The 21,310-nt window shown below is 47.9% G+C and overlaps 1 protein-coding gene across 1 annotated transcript in view; it reads right to left on the bottom strand.

Annotated features, from left to right (window-relative positions):
• Nucleotides 1–11,530: 11,530 nt before the first annotated feature.
• LOC128472849 (uncharacterized) overlaps nucleotides 11,531–21,310 on the bottom strand; it is a 58,086-nt gene continuing 48,306 nt past the window's right edge. The window contains exons 22-35 of the mRNA XM_053454816.1: nucleotides 20,897–20,967; nucleotides 20,652–20,688; nucleotides 19,746–19,843; nucleotides 18,691–18,807; nucleotides 18,252–18,406; nucleotides 17,287–17,422; nucleotides 16,538–16,687; nucleotides 16,050–16,149; nucleotides 15,390–15,469; nucleotides 15,165–15,299; nucleotides 14,130–14,255; nucleotides 13,209–13,354; nucleotides 12,358–12,493; nucleotides 11,531–11,809 (exon numbers count right to left, since the gene is read on the bottom strand). Of these exons, the coding sequence (XP_053310791.1) occupies nucleotides 11,735–11,809; nucleotides 12,358–12,493; nucleotides 13,209–13,354; nucleotides 14,130–14,255; nucleotides 15,165–15,299; nucleotides 15,390–15,469; nucleotides 16,050–16,149; nucleotides 16,538–16,687; nucleotides 17,287–17,422; nucleotides 18,252–18,406; nucleotides 18,691–18,807; nucleotides 19,746–19,843; nucleotides 20,652–20,688; nucleotides 20,897–20,967 (1,562 nt within the window). The 3' untranslated portion in view covers nucleotides 11,531–11,734. The remainder of the gene's footprint in view (nucleotides 11,810–12,357; nucleotides 12,494–13,208; nucleotides 13,355–14,129; nucleotides 14,256–15,164; nucleotides 15,300–15,389; nucleotides 15,470–16,049; nucleotides 16,150–16,537; nucleotides 16,688–17,286; nucleotides 17,423–18,251; nucleotides 18,407–18,690; nucleotides 18,808–19,745; nucleotides 19,844–20,651; nucleotides 20,689–20,896; nucleotides 20,968–21,310) is intronic.

The following is a 21,310-nucleotide window of genomic DNA, read 5'->3' as shown; positions in this document are numbered from 1 at the left end:
TTCCCTAACAGTGAGAGACGGCGCTCGCACTTTATCCTGCACGTCTCGCACTCAAACTCCTGTCGGTCTGTAACGGCTGCTACTGATGAGTTAGAATGGTGTCAGCGCACTTCTATATCTAATGCCCCTCTCCTCGTAAATGCTGATTGGCCTGAGTGAAAAAAAGTAAGGAAAATCTCCCGTAACCACCAATGAGACCACACCATTTTTGGCATTTTCTACCCATCAGTCATTGATATGTACCCGCCCACACACAACCCCTCCCATGTTACGCATAGCAACGAATGGAAGAATCATGAAATTTCATATCGGATATTCTAATGAACGCATGAAACCGGCAAATTTCTGTAAAAAAACTAAGGTTTGTACGAATCTGAATGCACAAGTATAGCATGCGTCGTGCTGCATGATAGGTGTGAGGTGTTAGGAGTGTGATAGAGGAAATGGTAGTGGGGTGATATAGGAGTGATGTGTGATACAGGAGATGGTAGTGGGGTGTGATGGGAGTGATGTGTGATAGAGGAGATGGTAGTGAGGTGTTAAAGGAGTGATAGGTGTGATGGGAGTGATGTGTGATAGAGGAGATGGTAGTGAGGTGTTACAGGAGTGATGTGTGATAGAGGAGATGGTAGTGAGGTGTTGTAGGAGTGATGTGTGATAGAGGAGATGGTAGTTGGGTGTTATAGGAGTGATGTGTGATAGAGTAGATGGTAGTGGGGTGTTGTAGGAGTGATGTGTGATAGAGGAGATGGTAGTGAGGTGTTACGGGAGTGATGTGTGATAGAGGAGATGGTAGTGAGGTGTTACGGGAGTGATGTGTGATAGAGGAGATGGTAGTGAGGTGTTACGGGAGTGATGTGTGATAGAGGAGATGATAGTGAGGTGTTACGGGAGTGATGTGTGATAGAGGAGATGGTAGTGAGGTGTTGTAGGAGTGATGTGTGATAGAGGAGATGGTAGTGGGGTGTTGTAGGAGTGATGTGTGATAGAGGAGATGGTAGTGAGGTGTTATAGGAGTGATGTGTAATAGAGGAGATGATAGTGAGGTGTTACGGGAGTGATGTGTGATATAGGAGTGATGTGTGATAGAGGAGATGGTAGTGGGGTGTTATAGGAGTGATGTGTGATAGAGGAGATGGTAGTGGGGTGTTGTAGGAGTGATGTGTGATAGAGGAGATGGTAGTGAGGTGTTACGGGAGTGATGTGTGATATAGGAGTGATGTGTGATAGAGGAGATGGTAGTGGGGTGTTATAGGAGTGATGTGTGATAAAGGAGATGGTAGTGGGGTGTTGTAGGAGTGATGTGTGATAGAGGAGATGGTAGTGGGGCGTTATAGGAGTGATGTGTGATAGAGGAGATGTTAGTGAGGTGTTACAGGAGTGATGTGTGATAGAGGAAATGGTAGTGGGGTGTTATAGGAGTGATGTGTGAAAGAGGAGATGTTAGTGGGGTGTTATAGGAGTGATGTGTGATAGAGGAGATGGTAGAGAGGTGTTACAGGAGTGATGTGTGATAGAGGAGATGGTAGTGGGGTGTTACAGGAGTGATGTGTGATAGAGGAGATGGTAGTGGGGTGTTGTAGGAGTGATGTGTGATAGAGGAGATGGTAGTGGGGTGTTATAGGAGTGATGTGTGATAGAGGAGATGGTAGTGGGGTGTTGTAGGAGTGATGTGTGATAGAGGAGATGGTAGTGAGGTGTTATGGGAGTGATGTGTGATAGAGGAGATGGTAGTGGGGTGTTGTAGGAGTGATGTGTGATAGAGGAGATGGTAGTGAGGTGTTATGGGAGTGATGTGTGATAGAGGAGATGGTAGTGAGGTGTTGTAGGAGTGATGTGTGATAGAGGAGATAGGTGTTACGGGAGTGATGTGTGATAGAGGAGATGGTAGTGAGGTGTTACAGGAGTGATGTGTGATAGAGGAGATGGTAGTGAGGTGTTGTAGGAGTGATGTGTGATAGAGGAGATGGTAGTTGGGTGTTATAGGAGTGATGTGTGATAGAGTAGATGGTAGTGGGGTGTTGTAGGAGTGATGTGTGATAGAGGAGATGGTAGTGAGGTGTTACGGGAGTGATGTGTGATAGAGGAGATGGTAGTGAGGTGTTACGGGAGTGATGTGTGATAGAGGAGATGGTAGTGAGGTGTTACGGGAGTGATGTGTGATAGAGGAGATGATAGTGAGGTGTTACGGGAGTGATGTGTGATAGAGGAGATGGTAGTGAGGTGTTGTAGGAGTGATGTGTGATAGAGGAGATGGTAGTGGGGTGTTGTAGGAGTGATGTGTGATAGAGGAGATGGTAGTGAGGTGTTATAGGAGTGATGTGTAATAGAGGAGATGATAGTGAGGTGTTACGGGAGTGATGTGTGATATAGGAGTGATGTGTGATAGAGGAGATGGTAGTGGGGTGTTATAGGAGTGATGTGTGATAGAGGAGATGGTAGTGGGGTGTTGTAGGAGTGATGTGTGATAGAGGAGATGGTAGTGAGGTGTTACGGGAGTGATGTGTGATATAGGAGTGATGTGTGATAGAGGAGATGGTAGTGGGGTGTTATAGGAGTGATGTGTGATAAAGGAGATGGTAGTGGGGTGTTGTAGGAGTGATGTGTGATAGAGGAGATGGTAGTGGGGCGTTATAGGAGTGATGTGTGATAGAGGAGATGGTAGTGAGGTGTTACAGGAGTGATGTGTGATAGAGGAAATGGTAGTGGGGTGTTATAGGAGTGATGTGTGAAAGAGGAGATGTTAGTGGGGTGTTATAGGAGTGATGTGTGATAGAGGAGATGGTAGAGAGGTGTTACAGGAGTGATGTGTGATAGAGGAGATGGTAGTGGGGTGTTACAGGAGTGATGTGTGATAGAGGAGATGGTAGTGGGGTGTTGTAGGAGTGATGTGTGATAGAGGAGATGGTAGTGGGGTGTTATAGGAGTGATGTGTGATAGAGGAGATGGTAGTGGGGTGTTGTAGGAGTGATGTGTGATAGAGGAGATGGTAGTGAGGTGTTATGGGAGTGATGTGTGATAGAGGAGATGGTAGTGGGGTGTTGTAGGAGTGATGTGTGATAGAGGAGATGGTAGTGAGGTGTTATGGGAGTGATGTGTGATAGAGGAGATGGTAGTGAGGTGTTGTAGGAGTGATGTGTGATAGAGGAGATAGGTGTTACGGGAGTGATGTGTGATAGAGGAGATGGTAGTGGGGTGTTGTAGGAGTGATGTGTGATAGAGGAGATGGTAGTGAGGTATTATAGGAGTGATGTGTGATAGAGGAGATGGTAGTGAGGTGTTATGGGAGTGATGTGTGATAGAGGAGATGGTAGTGAGGTGTTATAGGAGTGATGTGTGATAGAGGAGATGATAGTGCGGTGTTACGGGAGTGATGTGTGATAGAGGAGATGGTAGTGAGGTGTTGTAGGAGTGATGTGTGATAGAGGAGATGGTAGTGGGGTGTTGTAGGAGTGATGTGTGATAGAGGAGATGGTAGCGAGGTGTTATGGGAGTGATGTGTGATAGAGGAGATGGTAGTGGGGCGTTATAGGAGTGATGTGTGATAGAGGAGATGGTAGTGGGGTGTGTTTGGAGTGATGTGTGATAGAGGAGATGGTAGTGGGGTGTGTTTGGAGTGATGTGTGATAGAGGAGATGTTAGTGGGGTGTTATAGGAGTGATGTGTGATAGAGGAGATGGTAGTGAGGTGTTATAGGAGTGATAGGTGTGATGGGAGTGATGTGTGAAAGAGGAGATGGTAGTGAGGTGTTACAGGAGTGATGTGTGATAGAGGAGATGGTAGTGGGGTGTTGTAGGAGTGATGTGTGATAGAGGAGATGGTAGTGGGGTGTTGTAGGAGTGATGTGTGATAGAGGAGATGGTAGTGAGGTGTTGTAGGAGTGATGTGTGATAGAGGAGATGGTAGTGGGGTGTTGTAGGAGTGCTGTGTGATAGAGGAGATGGTAGTGAGGTGTTGTAGGAGTGATGTGTGATAGAGGAGATGGTAGTGGGGTGTTGTAGGAGTGATGTGTGATAGAGGAGATGGTAGTGAGGTGTTATGGGAGTGATGTGTGATAGAGGAGATGATAGGTGTTACGGGAGTGATGTGTGATAGAGGAGATGGTAGTGGGGTGTTGTAGGAGTGATGTGTGATAGAGGAGATGGTAGTGAGGTGTTATGGGAGTGATGTGTGATAGAGGAGATGGTAGTGAGGTGTTGTAGGAGTGATGTGTGATAGAGGAGATGATAGGTGTTACGGGAGTGATGTGTGATAGAGGAGATGGTAGTGGGGTGTTGTAGGAGTGATGTGTGATAGAGGAGATGGTAGTGGGGTGTTGTAGGAGTGATGTGTGATAGAGGAGATGGTAGTGAGGTATTATAGGAGTGATGTGTGATAGAGGAGATGATAGTGAGGTGTTATGGGAGTGATGTGTGGTAGAGGAGATGGTAGTGAGGTGTTATAGGAGTGATGTGTGATAGAGGAGATGGTAGCGAGGTGTTATGGGAGTGATGTGTGATAGAGGAGATGGTAGTGAGGTGTTATAGGAGTGATGTGTGATAGAGGAGATGGTAGTGAGGTGTTATGGGAGTGATGTGTGATAGAGGAGATGATAGTGAGGTGTTACGGGAGTGATGTGTGATAGAGGAGATGGTAGTGAGGTGTTGTAGGAGTGATGTGTGATAGAGGAGATGGTAGTGGGGTGTTGTAGGAGTGATGTGTGATAGAGGAGATGGTAGTGGGGTGTTGTAACATAGTTCATAAGGTTGAAAAAAGACCAAAGTCCATCAAGTCCAACCTATATACATATTGTGTCCCTACTGTGTTGATCCAGAGGAAGGCAAAAAAAACCCTTATGAAGCAGATGCCAGTTGCCCCATACCAGGGGGAAAATTCCTTCCCGACTCCAAATATGGCAATCAGAATAAATCCCTGGATCAAAGATCTGTCCCTATTAATCTAATATCCATAACTTGTAATATTATTGCTTTCAAGAAACACGTCCAGGCTCCTTTTAAACTCTTTTATTGAGTTTACCATTACCACCTCCTCTGGCAGAGAGTTCCATAGTCTCACCGCTCTTACTGCACCGTCTGTGCTGGTGTAGAAACCTTCTTTCCTCCAGCCGTAGAGGATGTCCCCTTGTTATAGATACAGTCCTGGGAGTGATCTCTGTACTGTCCCCTTATATATTTATACATAGTTATTAAGTCCCCCCTAAGCCGTCTTTTTTCCAAACTAAATAACCCTAATTCTGATCATCTTTCTGGGTACTGTAGTCCTCCCATTCCCCTTATTACTCTGGTTGCCCGTCTTTGAACCCTCTCCAGCTCCACTATATCTTTCTTGTACACTGGTGCCCAGTACTGTACACAGTATTCCATGTGTGGTCTGACTAGTGACTTGTACAGTGGTAGAATTATTTCCTTGTCGTGGGCATCTATGCCCCTTTTGATGCACCCCATGATTTTATTTGCCTTAGCAGCAGCTGCCTGACACTGGTCGCTACAGGTAAATTTACTGTTAACTAAAACCCTCCTAAGTCCTTTTCCATGTCAGTCGTCCCCAGTGTTTTCCCAGTTAATACATATTCCCAGCCTGGATTTTTCTTCCCCATGTGCATAACCTTACATTTATCTGTGTTGAACCTCATCTGCCACATCCCAGCCCAAGCCTCCAACCTATGCAGATCCATTTGTAATCGTGCACTGTCCTCTATTGTGTTAACCACGTCACAGAGCTTAGTATCGTCTGCAAAGATTGATACTTCACTACACAATCCCTCTACAAGGTCATTAATAAATATATTAAAAAGAATAGGACCCAAAACTGACCCCTGTGGTACCCCACTAGTAACAGTCACCCACTCAGAGTATGTACCATTAATAACCACCCTCTGTTTCCTATCACTGAGCCAGTTACTTACCCCCATACACACATTCTGCCCCAGCCCAAGCATTCTCATTTTATGTACCAGCCTTTTATGTGGCACCGTATCGAATGCTTTGGAAAAATCAAGATATACGACATCCAGCGATTCACCCCGATCCAGTCCTGAGCTCACCTCCTCATAAAAGCTGATCAGGTTAGTTTGACCGGACCGATCCCTTGTAAACCCAATGCTGATATGGAGTCATACATTTATTTTCATTGAGATTCTCCAAAATAGCATCTCTTAGGAAAGACTGAAACAGTTTACATACAACAGAAGTTAAACTAACCGGCCTATAATTCCCCGGGTCACTTTTTGTCCCCTTTTTGAATATTGGCACAGGAGTGATGTGTGATAGAGGAGATGGTAGTGAGGTGTTATAGGAGTGATGTGTGATAGAAGAGATGGTAGTGGGGTGTTAAAGGAGTGATAGGTGTGATGGGAGTGATGTGTGATAGAGGAGATGGTAGTGAGGTGTTATAGGAGTGATGTGTGATAGAGGAGATGGTAGTGAGGTGTTGTAGGAGTGATGTGTGATAGAGGAGATGGTAGTGAGGTGTTATGGGAGTGATGTGTGATAGAGGAGATGGTAGTGAGGTGTTATAGGAGTGATGTGTGATAGAGGAGATGGTAGTGGGGTGTTGTAGGAGTGATGTGTGATAGAGGAGATGTAAGTGGGGTGTTATAGGAGTGATGTGTGATAGAGGAGATGGTAGTGAGGTGTTATAGGAGTGATAGGTGTGATGGGAGTGATGTGTGATAGAGGAGATGATAGTGAGGTGTTGTAGGAGTGATGTGTGATAGAGGAGATGGTAGTGGGGTGTTGTAGAAGTGATGTGTGATAGAGGAGATGGTAGTGAGGTGTTATAGGAGTGATGTGTGATAAAGGAGATGGTAGTGAGGTGTTGTAGGAGTGATGTGTGATATAGGAGTGATAGGTGTGATGGGAGTGATGTGTGATAGAGGAGATGGTAGTGGGGTGTTGTAGGAGTGATGTGTGATAGAGGAGATGGTAGCGAGGTGTTACAGGAGTGATGTGTGATAGAGGAGATGGTAGTGGGGTGTTATAGGAGTGATGTATGATAGAGGAGATGGTAGTGGGGTGTTATAGGACTGATGTGTGATGGAGGAGATGGTAGTGAGGTGTTATAGGAGTGATGTGTGATAGAGGAGATGGTAGTGAGGTGTTATAGGAGTGATGTGTGATAGAGGAGATGGTAGTGAGGTGTTGTAGGAGTGATGTGTGATAGAGGAGATGGTAGTGAGGTGTTAAAGGAGTGATAGGTGTGATGGGAGTGATGTGTGATAGAGGAGATGGTAGTGAGGTGTTATAGGAGTGATGTGTGATAGAGGAGATGGTAGTGAGGTGTTGTAGGAGTGATGTGTGATAGAGGAGATGGTAGTGAGGTGTTATGGGAGTGATGTGTGATAGAGGAGATGGTAGTGAGGTGTTATAGGAGTGATGTGTGATAGAGGAGATGGTAGTGGGGTGTTGTAGGAGTGATGTGTGATAGAGGAGATGTAAGTGGGGTGTTATAGGAGTGATGTGTGATAGAGGAGATGGTAGTGAGGTGTTATAGGAGTGATAGGTGTGATGGGAGTGATGTGTGATAGAGGAGATGATAGTGAGGTGTTGTAGGAGTGATGTGTGATAGAGGAGATGGTAGTGGGGTGTTGTAGGAGTGATGTGTGATAGAGGAGATGGTAGTGAGGTGTTATAGGAGTGATGTGTAATAAAGGAGATGGTAGTGAGGTGTAGGAGTGATGTGTGATATAGGAGTGATAGGTGTGATGGGAGTGATGTGTGATAGAGGAGATGGTAGTGGGGTGTTGTAGGAGTGATGTGTGATAGAGGAGATGGTAGCGAGGTGTTATAGGAGTGATGTGTGATAGAGGAGATGGTAGTGGGGTGTTATAGGAGTGATGTATGATAGAGGAGATGGTAGTGGGGTGTTATAGGACTGATGTGTGATGGAGGAGATGGTAGTGAGGTGTTATAGGAGTGATGTGTGATAGAGGAGATGGTAGTGAGGTGTTATAGGAGTGATGTGTGATAGAGGAGATGGTAGCGAGGTGTTATGGGAGTGATGTGTGATAGAGGAGATGGTAGTGGGGTGTTGTAGGAGTGATGTGTGATAGAGGCGATGGTAGTGGGGTGTTGTAGGAGTGATGTGTGATAGAGGAGATGGTAGTGAGGTGTTATAGGAGTGATGTGTGATAGAGGAGATGGTAGTGGGGTGTTGTAGGAGTGATGTGTGATAGAGGAGATGGTAGTGGGGTGTTGTAGGAGTGATGTGTGATAGAGGAGATGGTAGTGAGGTGTTATAGGAGAGGTTGTGTGATAGAGGAGATGGTAGTGGGGTGTTATAGGAGTGATGTGTGATAGAGGAGATGGTAGTGAGGTGTTACAGGAGTGATGTGTGATAGAGGAGATGGTAGTGGGGTGTTATAGGAGTGATGTGTGATAGAGGAGATGGTAGTGAGGTGTTACAGGAGTGATGTGTGATAGAGGAGATGGTAGTGGGGTGTTATAGGAGTGATGTGTGATAGAGGAGATGGTAGTGGGGTGTTGTAGGAGAGGTTGTGTGATAGAGGAGATGGTAGTGTGGTGTTATAGGAGTCATGTGTAATAGAGGAGATGGTAGTGAGGTGTGATGGGAGTGATGTGTGATAGAGGAGATGGTAGTGAGGTGTTACAGGAGTGATGTGTGATAGAGGAGATGGTAGTGGGGTGTTGTAGGAGTGATGTGTGATAGAGGAGATGGTAGTGAGGTGTTATAGGAGAGGTTGTGTGATAGAAGAGATGATAGTGTGGTGTTATAGGAGTCATGTGTAATAGAGGAGATGGTAGTGAGGTGTGATGGGAGTGATGTGTGATAGAGGAGATGGTAGTGGGGTGTGATAGGAGTGATGTGTGATAGAGGAGATGGTAGTGAGGTGTTGTAGGAGTGATGTGTGATAGAGGAGATGGTAGTGGGGTGTTGTAGGAGTGATGTGTGATAGAGGAGATGGTAGTGAGGTGTTATAGGAGTGATGTGTGATAGAGGAGATGGTAGTGGGGTGTTGTAGGAGTGATGTGTGATAGAGGAGATGGTAGTGGGGTGTTGTAGGAGTGATGTGTGATAGAGGAGATGGTAGTGGGGTGTTGTAGGAGTGATGTGTGATAGAGGAGATGGTAGTGAGGTGTTATAGGAGTGATGTGTGATAGAGGAGATGGTAGTGGGGTGTTGTAGGAGTGATGTGTGATAGAGGAGATGGTAGTGGGGTGTTGTAGGAGTGATGTATAATAGAGGAGATGGTAGTGGGGTGTTGTAGGAGTGATGTATAATAGAGGAGATGGTAGTGAGGTGTTATGGGAGTGATGTGTGATATAGGAGTGATAGGTGTGATAGGTGTGATGTGTGATAGAGGAGATGGTAGTGGGGTGTTATAGGAGTGATGTGTGATAGAGTAGATGGTAGTGAGGTGTTGTAGGAGTGATGTGTGATAGAGGAGATGGTAGTGGGGTGTTATAGGAGTGATGTGTGATAGAGGAGATGGTAGTGAGGTGTTATAGGAGTGATGTGTGATAGAGGAGATGGTAGTGAGGTGTTATAGGAGTGATGTGTGATAGAGGAGATGGTAGTGGGGTGTTATAGGAGTGATGTGTGATATAGGAGTGATGTGTGGTAGAGGAGATGGTAGTGGGGTGTTGTAGGAGTGATGTGTGATAGAGGAAATGGTAGTGGGGTGTTATAGGAGTGATGTGTGATAGAGGAGATGGTAGTGGGGTGTTATAGGAGTGATGTGTGATAGAGGAGATGGTAGTGAGGTGTTATAGGAGTGATGTGTGATAGAGGAGATGGTAGTGGGGTGTTATAGGAGTGATGTGTGATAGAGGAGATGGTAGTGAGGTGTGATGGGAGTGATGTGTGATAGAGGAGATGGTAGTGAGGTGTTACAGGAGTGATGTGTGATAGAGGAGATGGTAGTGGGGTGTTGTAGGAGTGATGTGTGATAGAGGAGATGGTAGTGAGGTGTTATAGGAGAGGTTGTGTGATAGAAGAGATGATAGTGTGGTGTTATAGGAGTCATGTGTAATAGAGGAGATGGTAGTGAGGTGTGATGGGAGTGATGTGTGATAGAGGAGATGGTAGTGGGGTGTGATAGGAGTGATGTGTGATAGAGGAGATGGTAGTGAGGTGTTGTAGGAGTGATGTGTGATAGAGGAGATGGTAGTGGGGTGTTGTAGGAGTGATGTGTGATAGAGGAGATGGTAGTGAGGTGTTATAGGAGTGATGTGTGATAGAGGAGATGGTAGTGGGGTGTTGTAGGAGTGATGTGTGATAGAGGAGATGGTAGTGGGGTGTTGTAGGAGTGATGTGTGATAGAGGAGATGGTAGTGGGGTGTTGTAGGAGTGATGTGTGATAGAGGAGATGGTAGTGAGGTGTTATAGGAGTGATGTGTGATAGAGGAGATGGTAGTGGGGTGTTGTAGGAGTGATGTGTGATAGAGGAGATGGTAGTGGGGTGTTGTAGGAGTGATGTATAATAGAGGAGATGGTAGTGGGGTGTTGTAGGAGTGATGTATAATAGAGGAGATGGTAGTGAGGTGTTATGGGAGTGATGTGTGATATAGGAGTGATAGGTGTGATAGGTGTGATGTGTGATAGAGGAGATGGTAGTGGGGTGTTATAGGAGTGATGTGTGATAGAGTAGATGGTAGTGAGGTGTTGTAGGAGTGATGTGTGATAGAGGAGATGGTAGTGGGGTGTTATAGGAGTGATGTGTGATAGAGGAGATGGTAGTGAGGTGTTATAGGAGTGATGTGTGATAGAGGAGATGGTAGTGAGGTGTTATAGGAGTGATGTGTGATAGAGGAGATGGTAGTGGGGTGTTATAGGAGTGATGTGTGATATAGGAGTGATGTGTGATAGAGGAGATGGTAGTGGGGTGTTGTAGGAGTGATGTGTGATAGAGGAAATGGTAGTGGGGTGTTATAGGAGTGATGTGTGATAGAGGAGATGGTAGTGGGGTGTTATAGGAGTGATGTGTGATAGAGGAGATGGTAGTGAGGTGTTATAGGAGTGATGTGTGATAGAGGAGATGGTAGTGGGGTGTTATAGGAGTGATGTGTGATAGAGGAGATGGTAGTGAGGTGTTATAGGAGTGATGTGTGATAGAGGAGATGGTAGTGGGGTGTTGTAGGAGTGATGTGTGATAGAGGAGATGGTAGTGGGGTGTTATAGGAGTGATGTGTGATAGAGGAGATGGTAGTGGGGTGTTGTAGGAGTGATGTGTGATAGATGAGATGGTAGTGGGGTGTGGTAGGAGTGATGTATAATAGAGGAGATGGTAGTGAGGTGTTATGGGAGTGATGTGTGATATAGGAGTGATAGGTGTGATGGGAGTGATGTGTGATAGAGGAGATGGTAGTCTGGTGTTATAGGAGTGATTCAATGCATATGACAGCTGATTGGTCTCTTTAAATATCTGTGATGGTGGGAAAGATACCGCGCCCCCAACACGCGTGTTCTTACAACGCCTCCTTACACATGGGACATTTCTCTCACCCCCTGAGCGCGACGTCCCGTGATGCGAATGGCCTATAAATCCAGTAATAATGATTTGGAGCAGAACTAGCCATTAAATGTCACATATATTATAAATGTATATATTAAAAACCTGCATCATATTAACACCTTATTCACCAAACAGCTCGGAACAAAAACGACAAACAAATGATAGCCAGGCTCTGCCACAATCTGCCCCGCTGGTTCTGGGTGTTTCTCCACGTTCTGCCCCGCTGGTTCTGCCCCGCTGGTTCTGCCCGTTGTGTGTTCATTATTTAAAGTTCCCGTAGGTATCAAACGACTGCACGTAGCTCTGAGCCAGCGTGTAGCAGAAGCCATACTGATCCTGCAAGGAAAAAGACAGTGAGGGCCTGAGAAATGATCGGTTGGAGAGTCCCAGCCTCCCCGAGCCTCGCTGTCACCCAACATTACATGGCAGTGAAAGCTAATGTTTAGGCCAAGAGAAGATTTGGTGGCTCCTCCTCTGCGATGACATCACGGTTTAAGGGCGAATGATCTGCTTTGGGGAATGTGGTATTGGATTCAGATATTTGCCCTTGTGAGTGCCTTTGTCCCAAGCATCTTATTGGTGGAGGATGTTAAATAAAGTTAAAACAAACAAAAAAACCAATGTTTCAATTTAAGTCCCGGGCAGGGGCGCCGAGCAGTCGCTTGTGAAGTTTTGCAGCAACTGCTCGGCGCCCCTCACTCTCCGTGACTCTGCCGCGGTGCTGGCGTTTCATGCAGGGGGGGCAGTGAGAAGGGGCAGAGAGAAGGGGATGGGGGGGCCGCCAGAGGAGTAGTCCGCACAGGGCGCCAGAACACTTAAGGCCGGCTCTGTCTGTAACGTCCGTTGGTGTTCTCTGGACCGGTATCGGAATGTGGGGCACTTACCGCATTAGGGACGAGTTGGACGCGGCGTTTCCTCAGACCTCGCACGGCCTGCGACACGTCTAAGAGTCCGTCACTGCGGATCTGGTCACACACCACGGACCCAGCACAGAACAGCCCCGAGCGGCTGGCCCCGTCACTGCAAACAGAGGGAGAGCAGGCACTTAGCTCAAAAGGGTTTATCTGAAGGCACCAATCAACTTCCTCGGCTGAATTCAACGCCATGAGAACCACCATCCCTGGTCACGATTTCTGGCCAAACCCTTCCTGGAAAGGACTCTTTAATCATGTAACATGGCGTCTCTCCGTCAGAGAAGGACGGTGTTAGGATACAGCGCTGAACCCCTGAGCAGAGTTGTCTGGCACCCAGGGGCAGGTGGCAGCGTAGACCACCACAGCTGGACACCGGAGCACATGGACAACACAAACCGAGCTCAGGATACCAAAGAGGTCAGGACGAGCCGGGGCAAAAACCTAGAGGACAGGAGTAAACCGCAGAGGGGCATCATCCATGGAGTGTGCAGGGTTAGCGTATCTGCAGGGCGCAGACTGATGATGTCACAAACATTATTTAGAGGGGGACGCAGCAGGCGCAGACTCCCAAGCAGCGAGAGGGGGGAGCGAAAAAAACCACGATCGGAACGAAAATGAAACACAAAATGCGTCCGAATCGTGTTTCTTCCACATGCGCCAGACCAGCGAATGCTTCTCCTTCGTGGAGGAAGCTGAACCTTAATGACAGGAAGAAGGAGACTCACAACTGCCGCGTTTGCCCTGTTTTTGCACCAGTTTTGCACGGTGCTCCATGGGCAGGTAAGTACCTCTCTCTGGCGGCATGGCGCATGCACACTCACCGGCAGGTAACGATGATGTGGCTGTTCTCCATCCGCTGCTGGCGCTTCTCGACCTCTCCGATAAGGTGGATGAAGGCTTCTGGGTCCTGGGGAACCGGCTGGTCTTTGGGCCAACAAGTCACCTGCCAGAACCTCACCTCCAGGGACTAGAAAGAGATTCGGGGGCCAGGAACCAGAATTAGAATAACGACCGATACATGAAACGAGGACGTGAAACGGTCATATTACTGAACCCCTGCGCGAGAGAGAGACGGCAGCGGATCCCGAGGAATCTGCCCTCCCGCGGGCTGACGGGAGGACGGCAGGGAATTTATTTCACAGGAGGAGAAAAGTTACAAAAAAGAGACCGGAATCTAAGACTAGAGGATCAGAGACTGAGATGGGATGGAAGGAAGTTTTACTTTACTGAGAGGGTGGTAGATAAGTGGAGCAGCCTCCCAGTAGAAGAGGTAGAGGGTAATACAGTGAGGGTATTAAACATGCATGGAGATATAGCTCCTGAATTTAAGACGAGACCGATGACTGATTAAGGTTTGAGTCTTTCCATCGGGTCTTTACTGACATGCTCAGTGCTTTTCTACGAGACTTGTGCCCCCCGTGACGAGTTTCTGGTGCGCGTTCGCACGTCACGTCGGTCTCACCTCGCTTTGCACGTCACGGCGGTCTCACCTCGTTTTGCACGTCACGTCGGTCTCACCTCGCTTTGCACGTCACGGCGGTCTCACCTCGTTTTGCACGTCACGGCGGTCTCACCTCGTTTTGCACGTCACGTCGGTCTCACCTCGTTTTGCACGTCACGGCGGTCTCACCTCGTTTTGCACGTCACGTCGGTCTCACCTCGTTTTGCACGTCACGGCGGTCTCACCTCGTTTTGCACGTCACGGCGGTCTCACCTCGTTTTGCACGTCACGGCGGTCTCACCTCGTTTTGCTGCTGCACGCTGAACGTCGTCTCTTTGTATCCATTCGCTGAGGATTTTGAGATCCTCTTCACGCAGAAAGCGCCGTATCTGGCTTCACCCTGGTTTGGCCAAAACGGTTTACAGATCTGAGGGCAGAGAATCGGCAGACGGTGAACAATCTGCCCCGTCCCACCAGACAAGGGGGTTTGGGCATAAATAAGGAAACAGAGGGCAATTATAAGAGGAGATTATTGTTCGGATTCATACAAACTTTATTGTGAGCAAAATTTGCCAATTTCCTGAATTCCTATAAATCTCCATTTCTATCGGTGACTACAGTTGGGCAAAAGCCGCGGCGTGAAGCCTTCTTCCTTGGAGTATATATACAGTTATAGTATGTATCGTATACAGTATCTATAGTATAGTATATGTGATATATATATCTATATATCTATAAAGCACTTTCAAAAGAGGGTCAGCACTCCAGGTCTTTACATTAACAATCTCTCTTTATTCAAACAAAGTCAACGTTTCAGCCATTGCTGACTTTCCTCAGGAAGTGCTTTCTATGGAAACTGCTGGTTACCAGCACCAGGCCTGGGAAACTTGGAATGATGGGCAATGGACTTTGTGAGTAAATATATATATATATATAGTATAGTGTATATGTACCAATATATATAGTGTGTGTGTGTATATATATCTATATATATATAGTGTATATCTGTGTATATATATATATATATATATATAACATAGTGTATAGTATAGTATACAGTATATATATATATAGTATACAGTATAGCATACAGTATATACACGCGCTATATACTATATACATATTATATATATATATATATACTATATATATAATATGTAGACAAAAAGTAATCCGCGCCTCTAGCGAACGGCATCTTCCAGCGCATGCCCTGTGATTCTTTTGATCTGAGGACTGTAATAAATGACGCCGTTTTGCTGATGGGCGCCCCGACTCTTCCCCGCCGGAGTCAGCGATCCCATTGGGCTGTCAGCAAACTCCATGGTGATAAACTCACCTCCGTCAGCTCCTGGGGTCCGTGCATCAGCACCACGGAGCCGCACCGGTAATCCCAGACCAGAGACCAGAAGTCGCAGACCGTGTGCTTCATCGGCAGCTGCGTGACCACGAAGACATCTTCCCCGCAGTTGGACTGCGCAGAATAAGTACACATGGTGTTAATAACGTGTCCTGTAAACACCGAACACGCCATGAAACAGCCACTCAGAGGAGAAATACTCACACTCACAAACACAGCGTTTATATACCCCGAGGGGTTTTGTGTGTTTGCCGTAGACATCAGGATCGGGCGGCAGTGATCACCTGTGCGGGGAGACATACAAGCGAAGGTCGGTAACAGGGAACAAAACGCCTCGCGCTGCGTGAGATTCCAGAGAAACCTTTTCTATCGGTGGCAGACCACGAGTTTGGGATTTTGGGATTTTGGGAGTTACAGGTGAGGGCATGCGAGTTCAATGTGAAACCAAAACTAGGAATCCTACGTGGTCCCTATTAACCAAAGATGCAGGGCTGGGTGGAGTGGTTAAATACCCCCTGGGGGTATATGCCCCTCTTAAATTGGGTGACATATACCCCCTGGTTTATTGAATCAATTCCCACTCCACTATGCACTGGGTTGGAAAACGAGGTGGGTGTTTTTTTTTTTAATTTTTAGTTAATTGTTATTTTTTTTTTATTTAGTTTAATGCAGTGGAACGGAGGGACTCGCAAGTTCCAGGCAACCCTGAGGTCTCTACGAAAGAAAAGTTTAATCAGGATAGGAATCCCATCTGGGTGATTTGCTAATTTGATCATCTAAAGAAGAGACTTTTGAGGTCCAAAAACTTTGTTCTATCTTGGCCCAATGAAAGGGTCCGTCTGCTTGGGGGGGGATAAACCGGACCTGGCAGGATGTGGGGGTCCCGGTTCTTGACGGCGTTCTCCGGCTTCTTCCCTTGTGTGACGCAGCTGAGGCCGTAAAATCCGTTCAGAGGCTCCAGAGCCTAAAACAACAATGGAAGCAAATTATTGTTTGGCGGCAACTAAAGACTTTTACACGCAGACGTGACGTCCCGCCTCAAGTAATCTCCTGACACGCATCATACAATAGTGATGGGAATTGCATACACCCCGCATGCGTGTAACTCAGTGGGATCAGCACCCGTAGGCAGCACCGGTTACACCTTTTACCGACTTTTACCCTTTACTGAGCGCTATTAATAGGTGCTAATGCCCCCAGGATGTGTTCAAATGACCCCAGGGGTGTGTGGAGGAAGCCACCTCGCAGCATTTACCTACGATTCCGGGCTGTTATCCTAGAATAATCCCCCGCACCTGGAAGATCGAGACTTTTTGTGAAATCACAGGAGAGTTGGTAGTAAAACGCGTTACCTGGAACTCCTCCGCGAGTCGGTTTGTTTTGGTGGCCGGATCCCGCTTGGACGCGGCTTGAATTTGTTTCTGGAGATCCGGAACGGCCACACAGGTGACTCCGCACAGCAGGGTCTCCAGGAGGATCTCATACAGGAAGGCGTACTGCTCCTGGTGCGCAAAGGGTTACATACTGTGTGACACGTTACCTAGGCAACAGCCGAAGATCACTATGCGCAATGCCAAGCATGGGTTGGAGTGGTGTAAAGCCACCTCCACTGGGCTCTGGAGCCACGGAAATGTGTTCGCTGGAGACACGGATCTGGGATTTGGCTGATGGCTGAATCCGGGTTTGGCGGACGCTGGGAGAAGGTTGTTTGGCGGAACGCATAGTGCAGGGGCGTCCAACCTGCGGCCCTCCAGCTGCTGCAGGACTACATCTCCCATAATGCTCTTTCAGCTAAGGGGATGGGAGATGTAGTCCTGCAGCAGCTGGAGGGCCGCAGGTTGGACACCCCCGGCATAGCGCCTGCTGTAAAGTGTGGTGTGTGGGGGGGTAATGGTCTGGGGCTGTTTTTCAGGGTTTGGCCCCTCAGTGCCAGTGAAGGGTAACGCTAATGCTACAGAATACAGACATTGTACACTATTGTACGTTTCACGCTTTGTGGCCCCAGTCTGTCCCAGCAGGTCTGTGGCCCCCGTGGCACAAGCCAGGTCCATAACGGTTTGGCAGGTCTGCCGAGGAGGAACTCGAGGGCCCGGCACGTTACCTTGTTCTGCACCATGTTCACCCGCTGCCTGCGCAGCCGCCGGACGCAGTTAAACACGTTCACCTTCTTTGCCTCCTTCGCCATCTTTAGTGAAATGTCCAGAGCGATGAAGGTGCCGGTTCGGCCGATGCCGGCGCTGCCAACACAAAGCGAGGCTTTCGGTATACGCCGGGCGAGAGCGACGCGAAGTCCGCTGATATATCACAGATGTCACTATCATGACATTATATCGCGATACACAAAGGATGAACTGCCTCAACTACTCCCCTCATTACTACTGTGAAGGAGAGAGGAGGGGGGGAGAGGGGAGGGAGAGAGGGGAGGGAGAGAGGGGAGAGAGAGGGGAGGGAGAGGGGAGGGAGAGAGGGGAGGGAGAGGGGAGGGAGAGAGGGGGAGAGAGGGGAGGGAGAGGGGAGGGAGAGAGGGGGGGAGAGGGGAGGGAGAGAGGGGGGGAGAGGGGAGGGAGAGGGGACCCAGGGGTTGGGGGGCATCCATACAAAGGACGGGAGGGACATTTACTGCAAAATTGGAGAAATGTTACAAGAAGCCATAATCTAAAACTAGAGGGTGTGAAGCTGAGATGGAACGGAAGGAAGTTTTACTTTACTGAGAGGGTAGTAGATAAGTGGAACAGTCTCCCAGCAGAAGTGGTATTTAAGCATGGGACAGGCGTAAAACCTGAGGTTTTTAAAGCAGGAATAATGGGACGATTAGAGCGGCTTAAAGGTTCTTGTCATAAAACATGCGCAGTTCGAGTACCTGCGATGCTGCTCCTTAGTGCATGGCACGGATTCCGTCCTCTTTATATATGTGGGTTTAAGTTCTGATGCCGTCAGATGACGGTTCATGGTGTTTTTTTTGCATTAAAAACGTTGGACTATTTGGGGGAGCCAATCATATCAGCCGTTATTAGCAGGTCACTCCCACAGGGGGCTGAATGATTGTCCTGGAACTACGTTCCTTACCTGCAATGTACTATGACTGGCCCCGAGCCGGCCCCTTGGCTTGTGTTCACCTGCTCTAGCAGCTGTGAGAGCCCCGATGGTTTGATGGGGACCCCGTGGTCTGGCCACGCCAGGTAATGGAAATGATCCACCGTCTTCCGGACCCCAGACTGCGTCTGCACAAGGAGGAGGACAGGGTCATGGAGGACATTCTCTGTTCATCCGCAATGTGGGAGATCCGGCCTCCAGAACCCAAGATAACGAAAATATTACGGTTTACCGGGAAATCCGCTCATTATTACACATTTAGGGAGATGGTGGCCTCGCCCTGGGGGCCACCAGTCTGCGCATGCTCAGAAATGTATAGGTTCAGGCGATACGCAGAGAAGCCATAATACCCATTGAGACAAATTTACATATCGGGATGAATGTCTAAATGATTGTAATTCCTCCCCGTCACCTTTTTCAGGGTAAAGCGGCGAGCGGTCGTGGCGCCGGTCTGTTCGACTCTCTCCAGGGATACCGTGATGTCACCGTATGTTTCTGTGTTCTCTGGCCAGTAACATTCGCTCTTCACCTTAAAACGTAAGGAAATGATAGGCTGTTTGCGTCAGAGTGGAACGTTCTCCCCGCAGAAGTAATAGAGACTAATCCAGTGAGGGAATTTAAGCAGGTGTGGGATAAGCATTTGGCTTTCAATCGAAGATAAAGGCTCCCTTTAGAAATTATGCGGCCCCTTATAGATGCCTCCTGAGAAAATTCTGGTATTCTGGAGATTTTCCCATTACAGAGAAGCTGTTTGGAGACAAAGATGGCATAGAAAAGCTGTTTGGGGTACATATTGCACACCGACAAGCTGTTTTAGGACAAAGATGGCATAGACAAGCTGTGTGGGGGCACTGAAAGGCTGTTTGAGTTTAAAGCCAAGCTGGTGGGGACAAAGATGGTAAGTTTGGGGGTGCAGGTTGTACAGACAAGCTGTTTGGGAACAAAGATATGGCACAGTCAAGCTGTTTGGGGGCCAAGATGGCACAGACAAGCTGTTTTCAGAAATAGATGGCACAGTCAAGATGTTTGCAGAAATAGATGGCACAGACAAGATGTTTGCAGAAATAGATGGCACAGTCAAGCTGTTTGGGTTCAAAGGTGGCACAGACAAACTGTTTTCAGAAATAGATGGCACAGACAAGCTGTTTTCAGAAATAGATGGCCCAGTCAAGCTGTTTGGGTTGAAAAGGTGGCACAGACAAGCTGTTTGGGACAAAGATGGGACTGACAAACTGTTTGCGAATACAGATTGCACAGACAAGCAATTAGATAATTTGTTTGTTTCTTTCAATAGCAGGGAGACTTGGTCTCATCAACTGGGCTCCCGAGACAGCCAGGCCACTTACAACCGCTGTATACTGGTTATATCCGGACTTGGCGGTATACATGGATTAAACATGCGGTAAACATGGATTAGGATGCGTGATAACATCACATATGGGGGCGTGATAACCTCTGACATCTTACCTTATTATTTTCCTTCAGGTCAGTAAGCATCACAATAACGGAGCTGTTCTCCTGCCAAACCATGCGCCAGAAATCAGCCAACGTGTCCGGCAGGGGACCTTTCATCGCAGGGGGTACAAGAATAATACTAAGAGCATGCAATACCTGCCGATTAAACCTTTTTATACCCAAATGCAGCATTTAAAACCAACATTCCTGGAAGGGGGATTCGGGGGATTTACGGCAGATAAAACGTGACTCTGGAGACGATGTGGATAAAGATGGCAGCCATTGAAGACGTCGTGACTGAAGTGTGTGTTTAAAGGACGTTGGTTGGGCTGAAAACATTCAAAGATAAAATGGACTTTGCGATGACTGGCGGCAATAAACTCATTTAGTAGATGTGATGACCGTGAATGCCAGGCACATGTTGTGTCGAAGCAAGGGAGGTCTGCTTTTTCCTTTGAGGTCGGTGTATCGTGGTTGGCGAGTGTTACACAAAGGAGTATTATTAGTTGGTGTTGTGGGGTTTGAGTAATATCAGACAATTAATATTGTAGTATTGGTGGGGTAAGTGTCGGGGGAGGGAGTAGTATTGGTGGGGTAAGTGTCGGGGGAGGGAGTAGTATTGGGAGGTGAGTGTCGGGGGAGGGAGTAGTATTGGGGGTGAGTGTCGGGGGAGGGAGTAGTATTGGGAGGTGAGTGTCGGGGGAGGGAGTAGTATTGGGGGGTGAGTGTCGGGGGAGGGAGTAGTATTGGGGGGTGAGTGTCGGGGGAGGGAGTAGTATTGGGGGGTGAGTGTCGGGGGAGGGAGTAGTATTGGGGGTGAGTGTCGGGGGAGGGAGTAGTATTGGGGGTGAGTGTCGGAATTTGCCGGAATGACGGTGGAAGGCGGCCCGTAAACCGATGGAGTTCGTTCTCGCTTACCTTGCGTAGCGATGAAGAATTTGGGGCTCTTATAACCCTGTAAGGAAAACATTCGCTGTCAGAATCAAGATCACAGATCACACCACGCATCGCACACCTCGCTCGCACACCACGCATCGCACACCACGCATCGCACACCACGCATCACACACCGCGCTCGTGCAGCTCGTGTCTCACAGCCCGCGAGGCGGCACTTCGGACCAACGGGTCTCCTCAGCAGGCCGGCCGGCTCTGAGTGTACTCACGTCTACGTAGGAGGCATTAATGTAATCGGAACCTCCAGGACTGGATCTCAGAACCACCCGGGATCCATCATCTGAAACAAGCGCATTCCAGACATAAATACAAAGACCCTTCCACTTCCCACGATTTTAACTTCCCCCCATTACACATGGAAACCCAGTCCCTGCCGGCAGATCGGCCCCATCCGGCCCCCGTCTAGTCCTGCTGTAAAGACTCAAACCAGTCGCTGGTCTCGCCTTAGATTCAGGAGCCGTATGTCTATCCCATGCATGTTTAATCCCCTCTACCACCTCTGCGGGGAGACTGTTCCACTTATCTACTACCCTCTCAGTAAAGTAAAACTTCCTTCCGTTCCATCTCAGCCTCTGGCCCCTTAGTGTTAGATTCTGGTCTCTTGTTGTAACTTCCGACTCATT

The sequence above is a fragment of the Spea bombifrons genome, chromosome 1 (genome assembly GCF_027358695.1).
Source record: "Spea bombifrons isolate aSpeBom1 chromosome 1, aSpeBom1.2.pri, whole genome shotgun sequence".
Classification (NCBI taxonomy): domain Eukaryota; kingdom Metazoa; phylum Chordata; class Amphibia; order Anura; family Pelobatidae; genus Spea; species Spea bombifrons.
Note: the sequence above shows the minus strand (reverse complement) of the source record. Positions and strands in the feature narration are given on the sequence as shown.